This window comes from Dendrobates tinctorius, unplaced genomic scaffold (assembly GCF_039654945.1).
Source record: "Dendrobates tinctorius isolate UK_male_01 unplaced genomic scaffold, ASM3965494v1 ptg000064l, whole genome shotgun sequence".
Classification (NCBI taxonomy): domain Eukaryota; kingdom Metazoa; phylum Chordata; class Amphibia; order Anura; family Dendrobatidae; genus Dendrobates; species Dendrobates tinctorius.
In genome coordinates, this window is record NW_027361732.1 from 3,341,091 (window position 1) to 3,362,234 (window position 21,144).

The following is a 21,144-nucleotide window of genomic DNA, read 5'->3' on the forward strand; positions in this document are numbered from 1 at the left end:
AATGATTGAAGGACCTGTGATGAGGTCATAGCCATGTGATCCGGTGGGCGTGGTGACGGACCATATAAGGTGGCCAGGGTAGGTCACATGAGTGAATGCTTGGACCCGATTGGTCCGTATGGAAGGTCTCGCTGGAAGATGTGGCTGCCTTCCTAACAGCACGTGTGGATGCTGTGTTTAATGGCTGCACGTGTCTGAGAGTTCCCAGGGTAGGGAATGGACGTCTGCAGTGTGGTGAAGCAACCATGAGGTAACCCTGACGAGGTGAGAGAACTGTGAGGCTAGAGAAGCCTGCGTATTGGACATTGCATAACCTGTATGACTACAGGGTTAACAGAGTGGAGCTCGGTCATGGACACTATGCTGTTTGATATGAACTTTCTGTTGCTGGTCATGGTTTATGATGCCTGAATAAACCACATGGACTGCTGATGTTTTTATGATTTTTTTATGAAAACCCGTGCCGGATCTGATTATTTGGTTGCAAAGCGAGTATCCCCAACCTGAATGACAAGCGGTACCTTACAATATATATATATATATATATATATATATATATATATATATATAAATTTTGATCAAGGCCGCAGAATAAGTTGCAATGTTATGGATGTGCCTCCAAACAATATTTGATGTCTCGACAGATAAATGTCATATGCAGAGTAAATAGTTTGTCTTTTCTCAGCCTTCAGCAAAGATCCTCGAAACATTGTGCTTGTCAGACTGTCTTTCTGCATGATTAGATGGCTCTTTCTACAAGTGATTTATCTATTTTGTTCAGATGTGATCTTTAGTTTTCGGAAAATCATTTATTTTCCACAATATTTTTAAAGTAAAATGTGGGAAGCTGCCATGGAGAAAGAAAAAGCCTTTTTTTTCCACCCTCTACTGCTACTGAGCCGCTAGTCCAATGATCTCTGCTAGACCAGAAGCGATGGTGTTGCCATCACCAGTGAACTAACCCTGCAGCCAATAAATGGTTAAAGGGATGTTTCACTGATATGTTATCACCTATCCACAGGATTGGTGGTAACTGCTGGATTGATAGGGTATTGACCGCCAAGACTTGTACTCATTGCCAGTAAGGGGGTCCCATGCCCCCCATCTGAATACAGTTGCAGTTGTAAATGTGGTTTCCATTTTTGAAGACTTTTAGAGATTGCGGAGTTCTGCTTCCTATGTCAGTATTGCAACTGGTGGGCACTTTGTATTATGAAAGTTTTCCCAAATTTGTTTGATAATGATTGTTCTGTCTTCTCCCTGAAGGCTCCAAGGATTTGGTTGTAAAGGCCCAAGTGCTTGCTGGAGGAAGAGGAAAGGGCTCTTTTGAAGGTGGCCTAAAAGGAGGAGTGAAGATTGTCTATTCGTAAGTTTGACTTATTACCTTTAGATATGGGCAGTATGCATACTTGTGTCACAATAAAATTTCAGTTAAACAAAAGATATTTGAATATGTTTGCAGTCCATCCTCTGTATGCATTCAACCCCAAAACATCTTTATTAGTACTTACAAGTTGTATTGTAAACTTTTTCTAACCTTATTTCACTTTTTAAGCTCCAAATCTAATTATTTCATAACATATGTTTGTGGATTTAAAGGCAACCGAACAACTCCTACATGCTTCAAAAAGGGCTGCGTTGCACTCCTCTATTGATGGGTGCACAAATAGGATACTACTCCGCAATCAGATGAAAAATGAATTTGGCACTCCAATTTTGAATGCAGAAAAAAAAGAAAATGCTTTATTGAAACAAGTACATCCACTGTATGGCAAATGTCTTGACGGTCGGCCAACAATCAGGCCTTCCTCAGAATATGTCTTCTAATCTTGATGGCGATACATCATACAGGTCATTTTTAATTGAGCAGTGGAATCTTCCTGGAACCAGTCTGCCATATCCCCTGCACGGCAGTGCATTGCCACAGCGCCTAGTGAGACTGGTTCAGGAAGATTCCATTGCTCAATTAAAAATGACCTGTATGTATCGCCATCAAGATGAGAAGACAATTTCCGATGAAGGCCTGATTGTTGGCCAAAACGTTTGCCATACAGTGGCTGTACCTGTATCAATAAAGTATTTTCTTTTTTCTGCATTCATATTTGGAGTGCCGAATTTATATTTCAACTCCTACATGCTGACCGGACCACAGGCAGCATAAATCAGACACTTGCTCTGTGAATTCAGCTTGGTATGTTTTACTCTGAAATGCTGAGGTGTTTCAGAGACAATATGCATTGTCCACCTGGCCAGGCACCATGCTATTTGGGTGATTAGTCATTAGTCCAAGAGGCCTGCCCCTGGCATTTTCTTTTTTTTTTTTTTTTCCCTACTCTTGAGTGATGGGTCTCTCCTTACATTTGTGTCGATGGAGAAAGCATTCACTGAAAAAGGAGTCGTACTTGTAACAAACTTTGCATACATCTACAGTACAGGCACTTATAAGAAACTTTGAAATATATTAGGAATTGGCTTCGGTCTCGACTAATCAGACACTTCTTCCCCTCCCTCCGTCTCTTGAACTTGTCATCCACTGTGAAAAGAGGCTCAAGTCCGACTTGCTTACTCAAGCCAGACCGTATTATTGAAAATCATTATACTCTATGAGAGGGTCGGTGAAGGAGGAGTGACAAGCACGAAGAAACTGATGGAAGCCGATAGAGAGCGCTTGACAATGTTTTTGTAATATTTATTCTACCTCATATAAGAGCTTGATTCAGAACAACACAGCTCAGCTCTGCTGTATAATATCCTCCATATTGTTGCTGCAGCTTGTCTCTGTGAGCTAAAAAATGAGGAGCAGGAATCCCTCTGTGTGCTGTGTATGGCTAGATTACTGCAGCTCATATCTACCCACCAGATACAATTGGATTACAAATTAAGAGAGAGATTATGCAGAGGGTAAAACCATTGAAAAATGCAGAATACAAGTTATGTAATGGCTAGAAAGGGTGTTATTCATTTTATACACACAGCAGATTATTCTGAAAAGTTACCCTTTAAAGTAAGAAAAGCAGTGATAATTCACCAGGGACCACAATATTGGACAATGTTGTAAGCAGATAACTGGATCCAGTTTATCATTTGTGTATGTATATATTTTGTGTCACTTTCTAAGAGCCAGGACTATTTTACCTTTTCCCAGTGTAGCTGTAAGAGAGGTTTTGCTTTTTTTAAGGCACCATTTTGGGATATATGTGATTTATTAACTATATTTACTTTTTTACTTTGTTTGTGAGGAATATTAAAAAGTAAAACTACAATTCTGCCATTTTTTTTTTTTTTTTAAATGTCACGTTATTCAATGCACATCATTCTTTGGGTCAGTGGAATTGTGGCAATATCAAATTTTTATAGTTATACTCCTGTTCGTATTCCTTTTGAACAGAATATAAATTGAGAAAAAAATCGTTGTTCTTACCATACACTAATATTTTAGTTTTACATTTTTGCATCGAGTATGCGTGAAGGCTTATTTTTTTTGAGTGACGATCTGTGTAGTTTTTCCATTTCTTCCATACAGCAACACGTGAGAGAGGGTATCCGCCCATCAAGGACATGAAACCTACTGAATAAAAGGACGGTACCTCTCATCCACATCAGTTTTGGTTTCCTGTCCTTGAGGGAACTTAAAGTGAAGTAAGGACGGTACCAAAGATATGTCTGTCCCGGACCTTGGCAAATGAGGCTTTGTTTGTTTCCTTCCAGGAGGGTTAGGAAAGGCCTCAAAGTGACAAGGGGTACCTGCTAGATGATTCAGGGAGGCCAATTAGGTTAGCCTACTCCTTTAGTAATGTGTCAGTTCCAAAGAACTTGAAGGCTTATTCTGTCAGTGGCGACCTCCTGGCAGAGAAGGCGGAAGTTTCTATTGACCGGATATGTAAGGCGGCTACATGGTCCTCTCCTTCCACCTTCTATAAACAATACTGACTTGATATGTCTGCCTCTGCCAATCTCTCCTTTGGGAAAAAGGTGTTATAAGCAGTGTACCTCCCTAAGGTGTTTCTTCTATATAAATCTCTAAGGTGGTGCTGTCGCGGAGAACGGGGAAAAATCTTAGTTACTTACCGGTAATGGGCTTTTATAGAGTCCACGACAGCACAATTATATTCCCTCCCTTCTTCTCACTAGTTGGTGTGCACTATTCAATTGGATGTATAATTAGAATTAATAATGTTTGGTTGATGTTGGTTGCACAATTAATTGGAGGTACTGTCATGCTCTGAAACCCAACTGATGCAGAAGAGAGAGGTAATGCCCTTTTATTCAGTAGATTTTCCCTCCTTAATGGGCGGATACCCTCTCTCATGTGGTGTGGTCATGGGCTTTGTAAAATCCTATTACCAGTTAGTAACTAAGGTTTTCTTTGGTACCATTTTATGGCACATATGACTTTTTGATCATTTATTATGTTTTGAAATGAAATTAACAAAGATCAACAATTCTAGATTAATTTTTTTAAACAAAATTAACTATGTTCTGCGGTTATCTACCATTACAATAAAGCCATGACTCGTACTGTAAAATTATTTCATTATTTATTTTACAAGGTGAGTGCAGTAAATATATTTTTTCCTTCAAAAACAAGTTTTTTAATCTTAAAATTTGGATTTTTTTAGGGTAGTGGGGACCCATTACTATGTTGGTTTTTTTTTTTCTAGTTTAGGCTGGTTTCACACTAGCGTTTTTCGCGCTGCTCTTCGTGCGTGTCGATGCGCATGCGTCCTGCGCCCCTACCTATCTTTAACATGGGGGCGCATGGTCTAGCATATGCACGCGTTCGTATACGATTTCGTGCGCATGCGGTTTTTATGTAGTGTGCGCCTATTCGCGCCGGGCGCAACCTGTTGCTTCTTTGGGCCGTCCGACCTGTCTAAAAAAAAAAACAAAAAAAAACAAACGCATGAGCACGCTTGCACATGGAATGCGACAAAATAACACATTACAGCCTATGGGAACGCAGGCGTGCGCATGGACATGCGCGCGCCTGCATTTAAAATCGCATGCGTTTTAAGAGTTAACATGGCTAGAAACTGGTTAAAACGCATGCGCCTAAAAAAAACCGCATGATGCGTTTTTTGCATGCGATTCTATTGCGCACGAAGCGCAGCGCTAAAAAACGCTAGTGTGAAAGTAGCCTTAGAAAGAATTTTTGCAGAGTTGATCACTGTGCTCATATCTTTCTGTCTATATTTCTATACTGTCTATAGATGGCACAGCATTACTATTTTCTCATTTTCTTATGCCTATACTCCTCTTACACTGCCTATAGTTTGCATAGCCATTACAAACTACTTATCTCCTTCTGCCTGTACTCCTATAATACTTGTAGATGGCACACCATTACTTTCTGCTCACCTCCTTCTGCCATACTCCTCCTACACTGCCTATAGATTGCATAGCATGGCAAGCTACTTCTACCTATAGTCGTTCTACCTATAGTCCTTCTATACCGCCTATAGATTCCACATTATTACTGTCTGCTTCTCTCCTTATACCCTTTCTTTACTGCATATATATGGGGCAAACTTTTAATATCTGCTCTTCTCCTGCTTATACCCCTTCTATACTGCCTATAGTTGAACATCATTACAGCCTCCTTTTTCAAACAAACTTTATTGAAAATTTTAACATACAAAAATATGGGATAGGAAAGGGAATTGGGTAAAGAGGGAGAGGAGGTAAGGCAGTTAGCTTTTGATAACCTTTTATTGGGGAACAAAACAGGAAGGGAAGGGAAAGGGTACAATAACTTAACAGTAATATTTATAACCATTTAAATGTGGTTAGGGGTTTACAATTAAATATTTATACAAATTCAAAAAGATCAAAGACAATTCGTAATTGGAGAGAAGCAATAGAATAACATTCAAGAAGTGAAATTGAGTCAAGATCTTTTATAATAGGATGCATAATTGTTTGCTTTTGCATGGCTCCTTTTGTATGAATTATGCAATATGATCTTATCAAGGATATCGCTAACAACTGGTACAGAATTTCCTTTCCAAAGGGTTGCTATCTCATTTTTAGTAACCAAAAAATATGTATTCCTCTGCTCCTGTCTATACTCCTTCTATACTGTTTGTAGTTGAACAACATTACAACCTCCTCAGCTCTTGCCTATACTCATTCTATACTGCCTATAGTTGAACAGATTACAGATTATACTCCTTTTGTACTGCCTATAGATTGCACAGCATTACGTCTTCCTCGGCTCCTGCCTACACTCCACCTTTACTGCCTATAGTTGAACTAGTTGAACAGCATTACTGCCTCCTCGTCTCCAGCCTATTCTCCACCTATCCTGCCTATAGATGAACAGCACTACAGACTCCTTGGCACCGGCCTATTCTCCTATTCTGTCTAAAGTTGAACAGCATTACAGCCTTCTCGGCTCCTGCCTGTTCTCCTCCTATACTGCGTATAGTGAACAGCGTTACAACGTCCTCGGCTCCTGTCTATTCCTGTCGATTCTTCTATACTGCCTGTAGTGAACAGCGTTACAACCTCCTCGGCCACTGCCTCTTCTCCTCCTATACTGCCTATAGATGAACAGCATTACTGCCTCCTCGTCTCCAGCCTATTCTCCACCTATCCTGCCTATAGATGAACAGCAGTACAGACTCCTTGGCTCCGGCCTATTCTCCTCTACTGCCTATAGTTGAACAGCATTACAGCCTTCTCGGCTGCTGTCTATTCTCCTCCTATACTGCCTATAGTTGACAGCGTTACAACCTCCTTGGTTCCTGCCTATTCTCCTTCTATACTGCCTATAGTGGACAGCGTTACAACCTCCTCAGCTCCTGCCTGTTCTCCTCCTATACTGCCTATAGTTGAACAGCATTACTGCCTCCTCGGCTCCTGCCTGTTCTCCTCCTATACTGCCTATAGTGAACAGTGTTACAACCTCCTCGGCTCCTGTCTATTCTCCTTCTATACTGCGTATAGTGAACAGCGTTACAACGTCCTCGGCCACTGCCTGTTCTCCTGTTCTCCTCCTATACTGCCTATAGTGAACAGCGTTACAGCCTCTTCGGCTCCTGTCGATTCTTCTATACTGCCTATAGTGAACAGCGTTACAGCCTCCTCGGCTCCTGTCGATTCTTCTATACTGCCTATAGTGAACAGCGTTACAGCCTCCTCGGCTCCTGTCAATTCTTCTATACTGCCTATAGTGAACAGCGTTACAGCCTCCTCGGCTCCTGTCGATTCTTCTATACTGCCTGTAGTGAACAGCGTTACAACCTCCTCGGCCACTGCCTCTTCTCCTCCTATACTGCCTATAGATGAACAGCATTACTGCCTCCTCGTCTCCAGCCTATTCTCCACCTATCCTGCCTATAGATGAACAGCAGTACAGACTCCTTGGCTCCGGCCTATTCTCCTATACTGCCTATAGTTGAACAGCATTAAAGCCTTCTCGGCTCCTGTCTATTCTCCTCCTATACTGCCTATAGTTGAGTGTTACATCCTCCTTGGTTCCTGCCTATTCTCCTTCTATACTGCCTATAGTGAACAGAATGAATAGGTAGAAGACATATTAATGTGGAGGCCGGATAATCAGTGATTAAACGGCCATGGAAAAATGATCAGTAATATATATTGTATATCATGATCCACATATTTAAGATTAGACAATGTAAGGAACACTGCACATTTAATAGAAACTACCAAACAGAAAACAGCAGTCAAAATTCCATAAAATACAAAATTTATTGGATAATATTTAAAAAAATATATTGTAAAGGACATACAGTGCATGGCTGGGGAGAGACAGAAAATATGACATCATGGTCAAAAGGACCAGCCAAACTGCGAGCACCGCACCAGGGAGTAAAAATGTGTAGGATGTAAGCAGATTACCAATAATCGGTCAGGGAAGGAATAACAACCATTTATGGCAAGGAGTGTACAGAGACATCACCATGTAGCCAGAGGCTACTGCCCTTTCAAATAAAAGAATACCCTGACCATAGAATGTACTCAACATACATAACCGATGCTATGTAAAGCATCAAAGATGGAAGCTAATAGCTACATTTCTGTACCTGGAAGCAGTGGTGGCAGTGAGGTCGATCCAGTCCCCGACGCGCGTTTCGGAGCCTAGAGGACTCCTTCCTCAGGGGGCGTTGAGAAAGGTACGACCACCGGGGTTATATAGCGCGCGCCCGCCAGAGGCCGTCTGCGCTCACGAGATGCCCGCCCCGCGCCGACTGGATCCATGCTACGGCGTCACCGGAAACACGCGGGCCCACGTGATCCAGCACGTCAAGCAGGGAGCACAGGCGGCCGCGCGACGGACACCACGCATGCGTACAGACAGCGTCGGGCCGAAGCCGCCACATCTATGAAGGGCAAGTGTGTGGGCAAACAAAATAGGTGGTCGTACCTTTCTCATCGCCCCCTGAAGAAGGAGTCCTCTAGGCTCCGAAATGCGCGTCGGGGACTGGATCGACCTCACTGCCACCACTGCTTCCAGGTACAGGAATGTAGCTATTAGCTTCCATCTTTGATGCTTTACATAGAATCGGTTATGTATGTTGAGTACATTCTATGGTCAGGGTATTCTTTTATTTGAAAGGGCAGTAGCCTCTGGCTACATGGTGATGTCTCTGTACACTCCTTGCCATAAATGGTTGTTATTCCTTCCCTGACCGATTATCGGTAATCTGCTTACATCCTACACATTTTTACTCCCTGGTGCGGTGCTCGCAGTTTGGCTGGTCCTTTTGACCATGATGTCATATTTTTTGTCTCTCCCCAGTCATGCACTGTATGTCCTTTACAATATATTTTTTTAAATATTATCCAATAAATTTTGTATTTTATGGAATTTTGACTGCTGTTTTCTGTTTGGGTAGTGCCTATAGTGAACAGCAGTACAACCTCCTCAGCTCCTGCCTGTTCTCCTCCTCTACTGCCTATAGTTGAACAGCATTACTGCCTCCTCGGCTCCTGCCTATTCTCCTCCTATACTGCATATAGTTGACAGCGTTACAACCTCCTTGGTTCCTGCCTATTCTCCTCCTCTACTGCCTATAGTTGAACAGCATTACTGCCTTCTCGGCTCCGGCCTATTCTCCTCCTATACTGCCTATAGTTGATAGCGTTACAACCTCCTTGGTTCCTGCCTATTCTCCTCCTCTACTGCCTATAGTTGAACAGCATTACTGCCTCCTCGGCTCCTGCCTATTCTCCTTTTGTACTGCATATAGATTGCACAGCATTACAAGCAGACAGTTCCCTTTTACTTTAACTGGACTGAGTTGTAATACCAGGGCAATAACATAGGCAAGAGGTCTGTTTCTGGAACAAAGCAGCCATGTTTTCCTTTTCCCATATGTTCATGCTAGATATAAAATGATGTTAAAGGCTATTTGACAGGAACTTGCGCACATCATGAGCTCCTAGTTTAGCCTGCTCAGAATTAGCTTCTTTTATTGATTCCTCTCCGAGTCGTGCATGGTAATACATGTCTGCGAAAATGAGCTTTTTCCAATCATTCCAATGCAGTGATTGAATTTTCAAAGAATCTGCTCTCCTCTCTATCCTTACACAGGATGAAAATGTCAGAGAAGCACAATTCATAGAGGTGACATTGCTGGGAACGCTTCCCATAATGGTCATTTGTTTTTCCATCTGAGCGGGGGCAATGTAGAGCAGAGGCAGGGTGCAAGCACTTAACATACGTGTCTGCTTTTTCTTCTTTACCCTGATACTTCATTTTCTATTCTTTCATTTTAGTCCAGAAGAAGCCAAAGCTATTTCCGCACAGATGATTGGGAAGCTGCTGTTTACGAAACAGACGGGAGAGAAGGGCAGGATTTGTAACCATGTGTTCATCTGTGAGCGCAGATATCCCAGGAGAGAATATTACTTTGCAATTACCATGGAAAGGTCATTTCAAGTGAGTTCCCGCGTTTTTATAGAGTTTATAAGACTTATAAGCTATAGGGAATGTGCTTGCTGCAGAGAGCAATCATGACCAATTTCTCGCTCGGAGAAAGTAAAATGACTGCCATAAGTTTCTCAGTACATCGTCCTTATATAAATTCAGATGATGATCCAGCATGATGGAAGTCACTGGAATGTGGAGTTTTTTATTTTAGTAGTTGCATAATTTGCATTGTTTTTATTTTATGACTGTGTTGTGGTTAGATGCATTGGTTGGAATATTTTTTGAACCCATTCTACGACTTTAGATCTTCTTTTACTTCTTTATGGAGAGGTTGTGTTTATTGGCATATCAGGAATCTAAAAACTATGAATTCTCAAGCAATTCTCAGGGTTTTCCGTAGCAGTAGCGAGTAGAGATGGTAATGTTTGGGTTTCGTAGTGGACATCGTTTCCGATGCCGAACTCTGAACACAGACTTCTCCCGCATGTCCGTTTTAGTGTTGATATAGCGATTTTCCAGCTTCTTTGGGATTCGGGTACTGTTTTCGTAACCGAACCGAGCTTTAGACTAAAGTTCGGACGAACCCAAACATGCATGGGTCCACTCATCCCACTCATCATACACTAGGCATGGCATTTCAGCCCGCTCAAAAGGCTTGGTTTGGTGGCCAGACAGCATATTTTAAAGGGGTTGTCCAGTACTACGATCCTTAGGCTAGGTCATCAACATCACATCATTTGTGGTCTATAGGAATGGCGGAGCTATTGTGTTCCGTTGGCATCTGGAAACTTTTGTGCACCACAGGTTCCAGTAATAGCAGATCAGAAGGGGTAGACCCCATAACCAATTCAAAGAAAAATATATAGTTTCCAAGCTCTTTAACGCACGTAAGTAAAATGCGGACAGAAATCATAAAAATTAGGTCTTATGTGAACTGAACTTTTAGTGAATGTACTTGTGGTAGCTTTATCCTGTTTTCTTTATGTAGAATGGAGACTGATCATGGTGAATCCTTTACGATTCTATGATTCTAAGAATATAGAGTTGGAAGGGACCTCCTGGGCCATCTGGTCCAACCCCCTGCTCAAAGCAGGATTCGCTAAATCATCCCAGTCAGATGTCTGTCCAGCCTCTGTTTGAAGACTTCCATTGAAGGAGAGCTCACCACTTCTCGTGGCAGCTTGTTCCACTCATTGATCACTCTAACTGTCAAAAAGTTTTTTCTAATATCTAATCTGTGTCTCCTCCCATTCAGTTTCATCCCATTGCTTCTAGTCTTTCCTTGTGCAAATGAGAATAAAGTTGATCCTTCTACAATGTGACAGCCCTTTAGATATTTGTAGACAGCTATTAAGTCTCCTCTCAGTCTTCTCTTTTGCAAACTAAACATTCCCAAATCCTGTAACCTTTCCTCATAAGACAGGGTTTGCAAGACCGGTCACCATTCTGGTCGCTCTTTTCTGAACTTGCTCCAGTTTGTTGATGTCTTTTTTAAAATGTGGTGCCCAAAACTGGACACAATATTCCAGATGAGGTCTGACCAAAGAGGAGTAGAGGGAAATAATGACTTCACGTGATCTAGACTGTATGCTTCTGTTAATACATCCTAGAATTGCATTTGCCTTTTTTGCTGCTGCATCACACTGTTGACTCATATTCAGTCTGTGATCTATTAGTATACCCAAGTCTTTTTCACATGTGCTGTCACTTAGCCCTATTCCTCCCATTCTATATATGCTTTTTTCATTTTTATTGCCCAGATGTAGTACTTTGCATTTCTCCCTGTTAAAAACCATTCTGTTAGTTGCTGCCCACTTCTCCAGTTTATTTAAATCTTTTTGAATCCTCTCTCTCTCTTCTCTAGTATTAGCTATCCCTCCTAGCTTTGTGTCATCAGCAAATTTAGTCAGTTTACCCTCAATTCCTTCATCTAAATCGTTGATAAAGATGTTGAACAATACAGGGCCCAGGACAGAGCCCTGTGGTACCCCACTTGAGACATTCTTCCAACTGGATATGCAGCCATTTACGACCACTCTTTGGGTCCGATCACTAAGCCAGTTATGAATCCACCTAACAGTTGCCTTGTCCATTCCATACTTAGTCATTTTTTCAATAAGGATTGTATGAGAGACTTTGTCAAATGCTTTGCTGAAGTCAAGATATACTATATCTACAGCATTTCCTTGATCCACCCAATCGGTGATACTGTCATAGAAGGAAATTAAGTTAGTCTGACATGACTTATTAGTTACAAACCCATGCTGACTCTGTTTAATCACTGCATTCTTATCCAGGTATTGACATACATGTTGTTTAATAATTTGTTCAAAGATCTTTCCTGGTATAGAAGTCAGACTCACCGGCCTATAGTTGCCTGGGTCCACCTTCTTCCCCTTTTTGAAGATAGGAACAACATTTGCTCTTCTCCAGTCTTCTGGCACTTCTCCTGTTCTCCAAGAATTTTCAAAGATTATGGAGAGGGGTTCAAAAATTTCTTCTGCTATCTCCTTCAGTACTCTGGGGTGTAATTCATCTGGATCTGGAGACTTGAATTCATTTAGGTTAGCTAAGTGTTTCCTCACTATCTTTCTGTTTATAGATATCCTGGATTCTTCTATTCCCTTTATAGGACAGTGAATAACAGTTGATGTTACGTTTCCTTTCTGAGAGAAAACAGATGCAAAATAGGAATTTAAAAGTTCAGCCTTCTCAACATCCTGTCTTACCATTTCATCATTTTCATCCTGTAAAAATCCTATAGCATCTTTGACTTTTCTTTTACTTTTGACATATCCCCAAAATCCTTTATTATTGCTTTTGACATCTCTTGCAAGCCTCAATTCATTTTCAGCTTTAGATAATCTGATTTGTGCCCTGCAGGTTCTGCAGACAGCATTATATTCTTCTTTAGATATGCCTCCCTCTTTCCATTTTATAAACATTTTTTTCTTCCTTTTTAGCATGTGCTTAAGTTCTGTGTATATCCATCCTGGTTTCCTTAAATGCTTCCTATTCTTCCCTCTTTTCGGAATTGTTAACAACTGTGCTTTGAGAATTTCATTTTTCAAGATTTCCCATCCTTCCTGGACATTTTTGTCTTTAAGGATATCCAGCCATTGGATCCCTCCAATTCTCTTTCTGAATCCCTTAAAATCTGCCTTTCTGAAATCTAACCTTGACGTCTGAGTCTTCACAGGTCTTCCGCCTCTAGTTATCCAAAATTCTAAAATGGCATGGTCGCTACCTCCTAGGGTCCCAGCCACTTTTACCTCCTCAACCATTTCCTCCCTGTTTATAAGGATTAGATCCAAGGTAGCAGTTCCCCTTGTTTTCTCCCTTACCTTTTGGAAGATAAAGTTGTCAGCAAGAGAGGATAAGAATTTCCTTGACCTGTTAGTTTTGCCTGAGAGAGATTCCCAACAAATGTCTGGATAGTTGAAATCTCCCATGACAACTATGTCATATTTTTTGGAGAACTTGGCCATTTGATGCATAAAGAGTTCATCCATATCTTCAGCTTGCACAGGCGGCCTGTAGTAAATGCCTACAATGGTGTCCTTTCCATTGTTCTGTCCTTGTATTCTTACCCAAACAGTTTCCACAGAACTCCCAGTCTCTGAAGCTTCAATCTCTGTGAAGATATACGCATTTCTAACATACAATGCGACACCCCCTCCTCGTTTATCAAGTCTGTTTCTTGCAAATAAGTTGTATCCTTCTAGTCTTGTATTCCAATCATGTGTATTGTCCCACCAAGTTTCAGTGATTCCAATGACATCATATTTCTTTTCCTGTGTTAGTAGTTCCAATTCTCCTTGTTTGTTGCCCATGCTTTGTGCATTAGTATAGAAACATTTTAGTTTGTGATTGGTTTCTCTTTCTCCAATATTTTTATTAATTAGATTCTTTCGTCTTTGTTCTTCCTTTCCACTTCTAATAGCAGAGTTCTCAATAGCATTTGTCAGGTGTATGGCTTTTTCTGGTCTTTTGCTTCCCTTCCCATGTTGTTCTAGTTTAAAGCTCTCCTTACAAGTGTAGCGAGGCGACTTCCAAATACATGCTTTCCAGTCTTCGTAAGGTGCACCCCATCTCTAGCAAGTAGTCCATCGTATAAGTAGTTCACTCCATGATCCAGAAATCCAAATCGTTGCTGACGGCACCATCGACGTAGCCAGTTGTTCACCTGCAGAATCTTATTCCACCTCCTTGTTCCATGGCCATCCACTGGGAGGATGGAAGAGAAGACCACCTGCGCTCCCAGTTCTTTCACTTTCTTGCCTAAGTCTTCAAAGTCTCTGCAGATGGTTTCCAGGTCGTTTCTTGCGGTGTCATTTGTCCCCACATGTAGTAGCAGGAATGGGTAGTCATCTGTAGGTCTGAAGAGTCCTGATATCCTGTCAGACACATCTTTAATTTTTGCACCTGGAAGACAGCACATTTCTCTTGAAGTTATATCTGGTCTGCAGATAGCGGCCTCTGTTCCTCTCAACAGGGAATCCCCCATGACCACCACTCTCCGTTTCTTCTTCACAACATTTTTCTTTCTCCATCCAGGAGGACTCTGAAGGCGTACAAGGTTGCTGTTTGTGGGCAAAGTCTTATCCTGATGTATTTCTTCATCGTTTTCCTGCATGAGAGCCTGGTACTGGTTTCTGAGCAGTATGGGTGCTGACTGCCTCCCGATCCTCCTGCTTCTCTGGGTCACATGTCTCCATTCCTCTGTTTCTTCAGGTGCACTTCGAATTTCTTCTCTTTCTGTAACATGAAGAGATAATTCTGCTCTGTCCAAGAACTCTTCATCTTCCTTAATGATCTTCAACGTAGCTAACCTCTCTTCGAGATTTTGCAACTTTTCCTCCAACAGGGACACAAGCTTGCATTTGTGGCATGTGAAGTTTGGCTTTTCCACTGGTAAATCTGTGAACATGTAGCAAGAAATGCAGCTCACCAAATGGCTCCTGGCCTCTTCCATCTTGAGATTTCTTAAAAACGATGAAAGATGAGCCAAAATATGCAAATGATCTCCTCAAGACTCTTCCCCTGGTTTTCCGATTTCCTCTTTTCAGCTGCAACGGCCAAAACCCAGTGATCGTTGAGCTCGCGGAGACTCTTCACTTATCCCAGAAGACACTGGGAATATGCAAATGATCTCCTCAAGACTCTTCCCCTGGTTTTCCGATTTCCTCTTTTTCAGCTGCAACGGCCAAAACCCAGTGATCGTTGAGCTCGCGGAGACTTTTCACTTATCCCAGAAGGCACTGGGAATATGCAAATGATCTCCTCAAGACTCTTCCCCTGGTTCTTGCACTTAGTAATGTACGTGGTGCTTTGCGTGTCTCTATGATATTCTTAGCACTTATGTACTATCGGTGCCGTGAAGCGTGTGTGGTGCTTGGTGGTTCCCCAGAGCAGAGCCGGTATTTCATCTCTTCATCTCTCCTTAGAAGAAGCCTGCGGTGATTTATTACTCTGTCAGATGTTTAGCAGCCAATATTAACGTGCCCTGGAGAACAGATACCGCACATTAATTTCCAGAAATCTGCGAGAGTTGTGAATCACATCATGACAAACATTTCAACGTATTCCCCGTAGGTCTGCGCTCGTTGCCTTTTAAATGTTAACTTGTTTTTAATCAAAGATGTGCAGAAAGGTGTTAAGTTTTATTAAAAGTGATAAGAAAATGAATTCTTCAAGTTGACTGCCATATTACAGACTATTCATGGGTTACTGACTATTAAGTATGTTTAGTATTTAAAAAGGCAGTCTGGGACTTTTTCATTTAGGGGGACTATAACCTGCATGATCCTAATAATGTGTATTGTTCTCACTGTTGTTTTTGCTATGTGATTCACATACTTGTGATCACGAGTCGGACATTTTTTCTTGTGCATTTCTCAGTTGAGACCGTGAAGAGAAGCAGTAGAAAAAACTGCATGCGAAGAGCACCTGGAGTGTAGAAATGGCAGAATCCTAACAGTGAGTACATTACGTCACTGTTAGGCCACGTTCACACGTTCAGTATTTGGTCAGTATTTTACATCAGTATTTATAAGCGAAAACCAGGAGTGGGTGATAAATACAGAAGTGGTGACGTGTTTCTATTATACTTTTCCTCTCCTGGTTTTGGCATACAAATACTGATGTAAAATACTGACCAGATACTGAAAGTCTGAACGTGGCCTTTAGGATACTTCATGTTCGATTACTTTCTAAATTATATAATAATTTCCAGACAAGCCCTTTAAAAGGTTGTCGCCTTATTCTCCTTCAGGAGCGCACCGCTCCTCTGCCTCCTGGCCTCTTAGTGCCGGGAGCGGGTACGCCCCTGATTGACAGTTTGGACCATTGGCATTGTTGCTCTGCTGGTCCAAGCTGTGTACTCTCCTATTCTCGAAGCAGAGGGGCAGCTTTGCCTCTGCAGCATTGGAGGAGCACAAGGACCCTGAAGCTGGCCCGTAGCCACCTTCAGAGCAGCGCTTGCAAGCTCTATTGCAAAGAATTTGTACGTGCTTTGCTTCTTGCCTAGGAGACGGGTTACCACTGATATACTGCAGACGTGGCTGTTAACCCAGACAATAAGCCATAATCAATATAATTAAAAATCCCTCTGTTCTTGAGAAGGGAAAGGATTTTTAATAATTACATTGTAACATTTTGTTCTCCTCCGATCACTAAGGCAAAACTTACTCTGCTATAGGAGTAAGGGAGAACTAGCGGAAGAACTAATAATCATATGTAATAATTTCCTTTGTTGATGTGGGCATCTATGTCTAGTTTGTAAAATACTGCTCCATTTCATTGGGTAACCTGTGTGTGAGAGTGATGTCCATACCTCCAGTCACTTTTTATGCCCCCCCCCCCCCCCCCAGAAAAAAAAAAAATCAATGCACCCACTGAAAAATCTGATCCCAGCCTCCTGTGCGGTTACGTTAGTGTCTTGTGGCAGTCAGATGTGACAGTGGAGATTGATTTCTGTTCCCGGCTATGATCACCGGCCAACAGCACAATCTGGATATTCCTTTTTGTTTGCATACGGCATGGGCAAAAAAAGAATTGCCTCTTCCTTAGGTTTTCATGGCGTGTGTTGATTTTAGTTCAAAGTAAGTGTATAACATGCACATTACTCTTTTTTTAAATGTTCATTATTGGCTGCACAAATGGAGCCCAGATCCTAAGATCTGGGCTCCAACTAATGTCACCTTCTCAAAATCATATCAAATTATGCAAAAAGTGGAAAATGCCTTCAAAATGTGTATATCTTTACATAATAAAAGCATAAAAATGTTCTGGTCTTCAGTAATAATGGTTAAATATACAGACATGGACAACATTGTTGGTACCTTCTCTTAAAGTAAGAAAAACCCACAATGGTCACTGAAAACTTGAAACAGACTAAAGTAATTTTCAATTTAAATTTACTGAATATCAACAAATGAAAATCAGACATTGCTTTAAAATTGTGATTCAATAGAAAAATGTAAAAAAAACCCCCACACTAATAAACATGGCTTGGACAAAAATGATGGTACCTTAAAGGAGTTGTATACTAATTGGACAACCACTTCTTATTCCCCACGCATGGCCCCAAAAAAATAAACAAGCTTATAGAAAAGCTTATACTCCCGTATACGCTCCTCAGGTCATTATCGTGTTTGAGGACCTATGACCTGCAATTCAGACAAAGCTTTCTGATATAGGGCAGCATATTTCATTCCAGAATTATTTGATAGTCTCAATGTCATTTTACCCTGCACAGATTCACGACACCCTGTGCCAGATGCAGCACAGCAACCAAAAAACATAGCAGAGCCTCCTCCATGTTTCACATTAGGGACAGTGTTCTTTTCTTTCTATGCTTCATTTTTGTGTCTGTGAACATAGAGCTGATGTGACTTCCCAAAAAGCGCCAGTCTTGTCTCATCTGTCCAAAGGACATTCTCCCAGTATGCATTTTGTCAAATTCAAGTGTAGTTTTTTATGATTTGCTTTCAACAGTGGTTTCCACCTCATTAGTCTTTTATGAAGTCCACTTTGGCCAAGACAGCGGCAATTGATGTGATCTGACACTGATGTCCTTTGACCTTGGAGTTCACGTCTAATCTTTTCTAAAAGTGTTCTTGGCTCTTTTGTTATCATTCGTATTATCTGTCTCTTCAATATGTAATCAATTTTCCTCATGTGGTCGCGTCCAGGGATGGTTAGCTACAGTCCCATAGACCTTAAACTTCTGAATAATATGTGCACTAGGAGGAACAGGAACATGAAGTTGTTTGGAGGTGGTCTTATAGTTTTTATCTTTGAACGTGTTTGTCTATAATTTTCTTCCTGAGACAATGTTCACCTTGGCTTTCTGTGGCCCATGTTCAGTGTGGTACACACCCTGATTCCAAACAACACTGTGACTACTTTTCTCCCTGTGAACAGGCAGACTGACTGATTACAAGTTTGTAAACACCTGTGGTGCTAATTACAGGACACACCTTAGCTTAACATGTCCCTATTATGGTCAAATTATTTTCAATCTTTTCTAGGCATCCTATAATTTTTGTCTAGGCCGTTTTCATTAGTTTTTTTTTTTTTTTACTTTTCTCTTGACCCACATTTCAAAAGCAATGTCTGATTTTCATTAGTTGATCTTCTGCAAATTTTAATTAATAATTACTTTTGTCTGTTTCAAGTTATTTACGGTAAGTGACCATTGTGTTTTTTTTTTCTTTTTTTACTTTAATAGAAGGTTAACAACAAAAATATTCCACATGCTGCTACTAAACTGGAGCACAAGGTGGCAGCAGTGCTCCACATAACCTCCACTAATGCTGTTTATCCTCAAGTATGATGGGTCCTGTCAGCGTCAGGCACACCTAGCTTTCATGTGTAACTGTGTGTAACTGACCGCCTTAATAGGCTGCTTGACCTAACTTGCCTCCTGCTAGGTTTCGGGCTATGTTTTTCTGTTTTAACATTCAGGGCATTTTGTGAACCAACAATGTAATCAGGTTTTGTGGAATGTTTTATTGAATTGTATAAACGGTTGGCGAAGAAAATGTGTAATGTGTTTGTTCCTGCATAGTTGTTCCATCAGTGTCGACACTGGCTCTCCTGGGGCTCACATGACTATGTCATGTGATCCTTGGGGCCAATCAGTCCTGGCTTCACTCTCCTATCCTATGGACAAATCACGTACATCTGGAGGAAGTGGGCAGCAGCAGCTCTCACTTCCTCCAGTTATCTTAATTTGTCCGAAAGAGTCGAGAGTGAAGTCGTCGCTAAATGGCCACAGGGATTGCGTGACATAATAGTATTACTTCAGCTCAGAAGAGCAAGTGCTGACACCGCTGGAATGGCTTCGGAGGTGAGTAAATGATGTTTTACTGGGGAAGGAGACACAGAGATTCAGAAGGGGTTGCAAAAGTAGTGAAAAATGCCTTAAAGTTTCAATTTGAGTTAATATATGGGACTGAGTGATAACTGTGCCAAGGTACCAGACTATTATTTCTCCTTCACCAGTGGCACAATGCATCCTGACAAAGTGTTCACTTTGAGACTGCAATCCGTCACTCTAGAAAATGTATTGCACCAATTCCAAGTCTAATTATGACCTGTTTTACAGCTCTCCAGCTACGGGGATTGACATTGCACATAGTTATGTTTGGCTTGAGTGAGTCTCCATAGCCTCAGAAATCAAATCTATTGGGATCTCATTGAACATTTGGGTAATTGGAAGAGACAGTTGTAACGAGATTTACCATACGGTAGCCCAAAATGAACTTTCTCCGGTCCCAGAGGCCTACCTACTGCATTATATTTGAAATGCTATATTAAGTCCTGTGCGCCAACATGTAAAGGAAGTCTGAATTTTGCTGATTCAGATGCTTTGCTGTTTTTTTTTTTTTTTTTTTTTTTGCATTTTGATCTATTTCTTGTAATGTTCTCTTTTTGTTTTTTTAGGGTCCCGTGTTGATTGGAAGCTCACAAGGTGGAGTTAACATTGAAGATGTTGCTGCTGAAAATCCTGATGCTATTGTAAAAGAGCCAATTGATATTATACAAGGCATTCAGAAGGAACAAGCTGCTAGGGTAAATGATTTTGCATTTTAAAGGGAACCTGTCAACAGTTTTTTCGTTTTGAACAAATACCACAACCTTCATCAGAGCCTGTGCTGTATTCCACAAAGATGTATATTATTCCCTTACTCCCCCTGTATACCACCCAAGAAAACTCTTGAATTGCTCCTGCGCTATATGTAAGTCCAGATTGTCCAGTCCGATTGGCGTCATTGCCGCGGCGTCTGTCCCTCCTCTTTACTGGTAATCACCATCCTTGGCCTTTGATTGATGTGGATGACGCGTCTTGCACAGGGACATTGTCGGCTCGCACAGGCACACTTTGCTTTGCCCTACTGCGGGCAGAGCATAAAACAACACTGCGTATGCAGACCTGCAACAGCAATATTTTTTACACAGCACAGTATATGTATATTGTTAAAATGTGTACAACATCAATTTTCTTACTTGTATCTTTGTGTCTTTTTATCTTCTGCCCTTTTGTGCATTTAGCTTCAAATCACTGAATGGACTAGCCAATTCTTATCTGCTAAAACTACATTTCCCAGCAGCACACTGCTTCTCCTTAATGCTGCATTCTCCCACCTCTGATCTCCTATGTATTTCCTAATAGAGATACAGTTAGGTCCATATATATTTGGACAGAGACAACATTTTTCTAATTTTGGTTCTAGACATTACCACAATGAATTTTAAACAAAACAATTCAGATGCAGTTGAAGTACAGACTTTCAGCTTTCATTTGACGGTATCCACATTAAAACTGGATGAAGGGTTTAGGAGTGTCAGCTCCTTAACATGTGCCACCCTGTTTTTAAAGGGACCAAAAGTAATTGGACAATTGACTCCAAGGCTATTTCATGGACAGGTGTGGGCAATCCCTTCGTTATGTCATTCTCAATTAAGCAGATAAAAGGCCTGGAGTTGATTTGAGGTGTGGTGCTTGCATTTGGAAGGTTTTGCTGTGAAGGAAACATGTGGTCAAAGGAGCTCTCCATGCAGGTGAAACAAGCCATCCTTAAGCTGCAAAGACAGAAAAAACCCATCCAAGAAATTGCTACAACATTAGATGTGGCAAAATCTACAGTTTGGTACATCCTGAGAAAGAAACAAAGCACTGGTGAACTCATCATTGCAAAAAGACCTGGGCGCCCACGGAAGACAACAGTGGTGGATGA

General features: G+C 41.3%; 1 protein-coding gene across 2 annotated transcripts in view; it reads left to right on the plus strand.

Moving 5' to 3' along the window:
* Positions 1–21,144, plus strand: part of SUCLA2 (succinate-CoA ligase ADP-forming subunit beta) — a 125,824-nt gene that overhangs the window by 60,728 nt on the left and 43,952 nt on the right. For both annotated transcript variants that reach the window (XM_073580250.1, XM_073580251.1), the window contains exons 3-5: positions 1,267–1,366; positions 9,745–9,907; positions 19,850–19,978. In XM_073580250.1, coding sequence (XP_073436351.1) covers positions 1,267–1,366; positions 9,745–9,907; positions 19,850–19,978 — 392 coding nt within the window. The remainder of the gene's footprint in view (positions 1–1,266; positions 1,367–9,744; positions 9,908–19,849; positions 19,979–21,144) is intronic.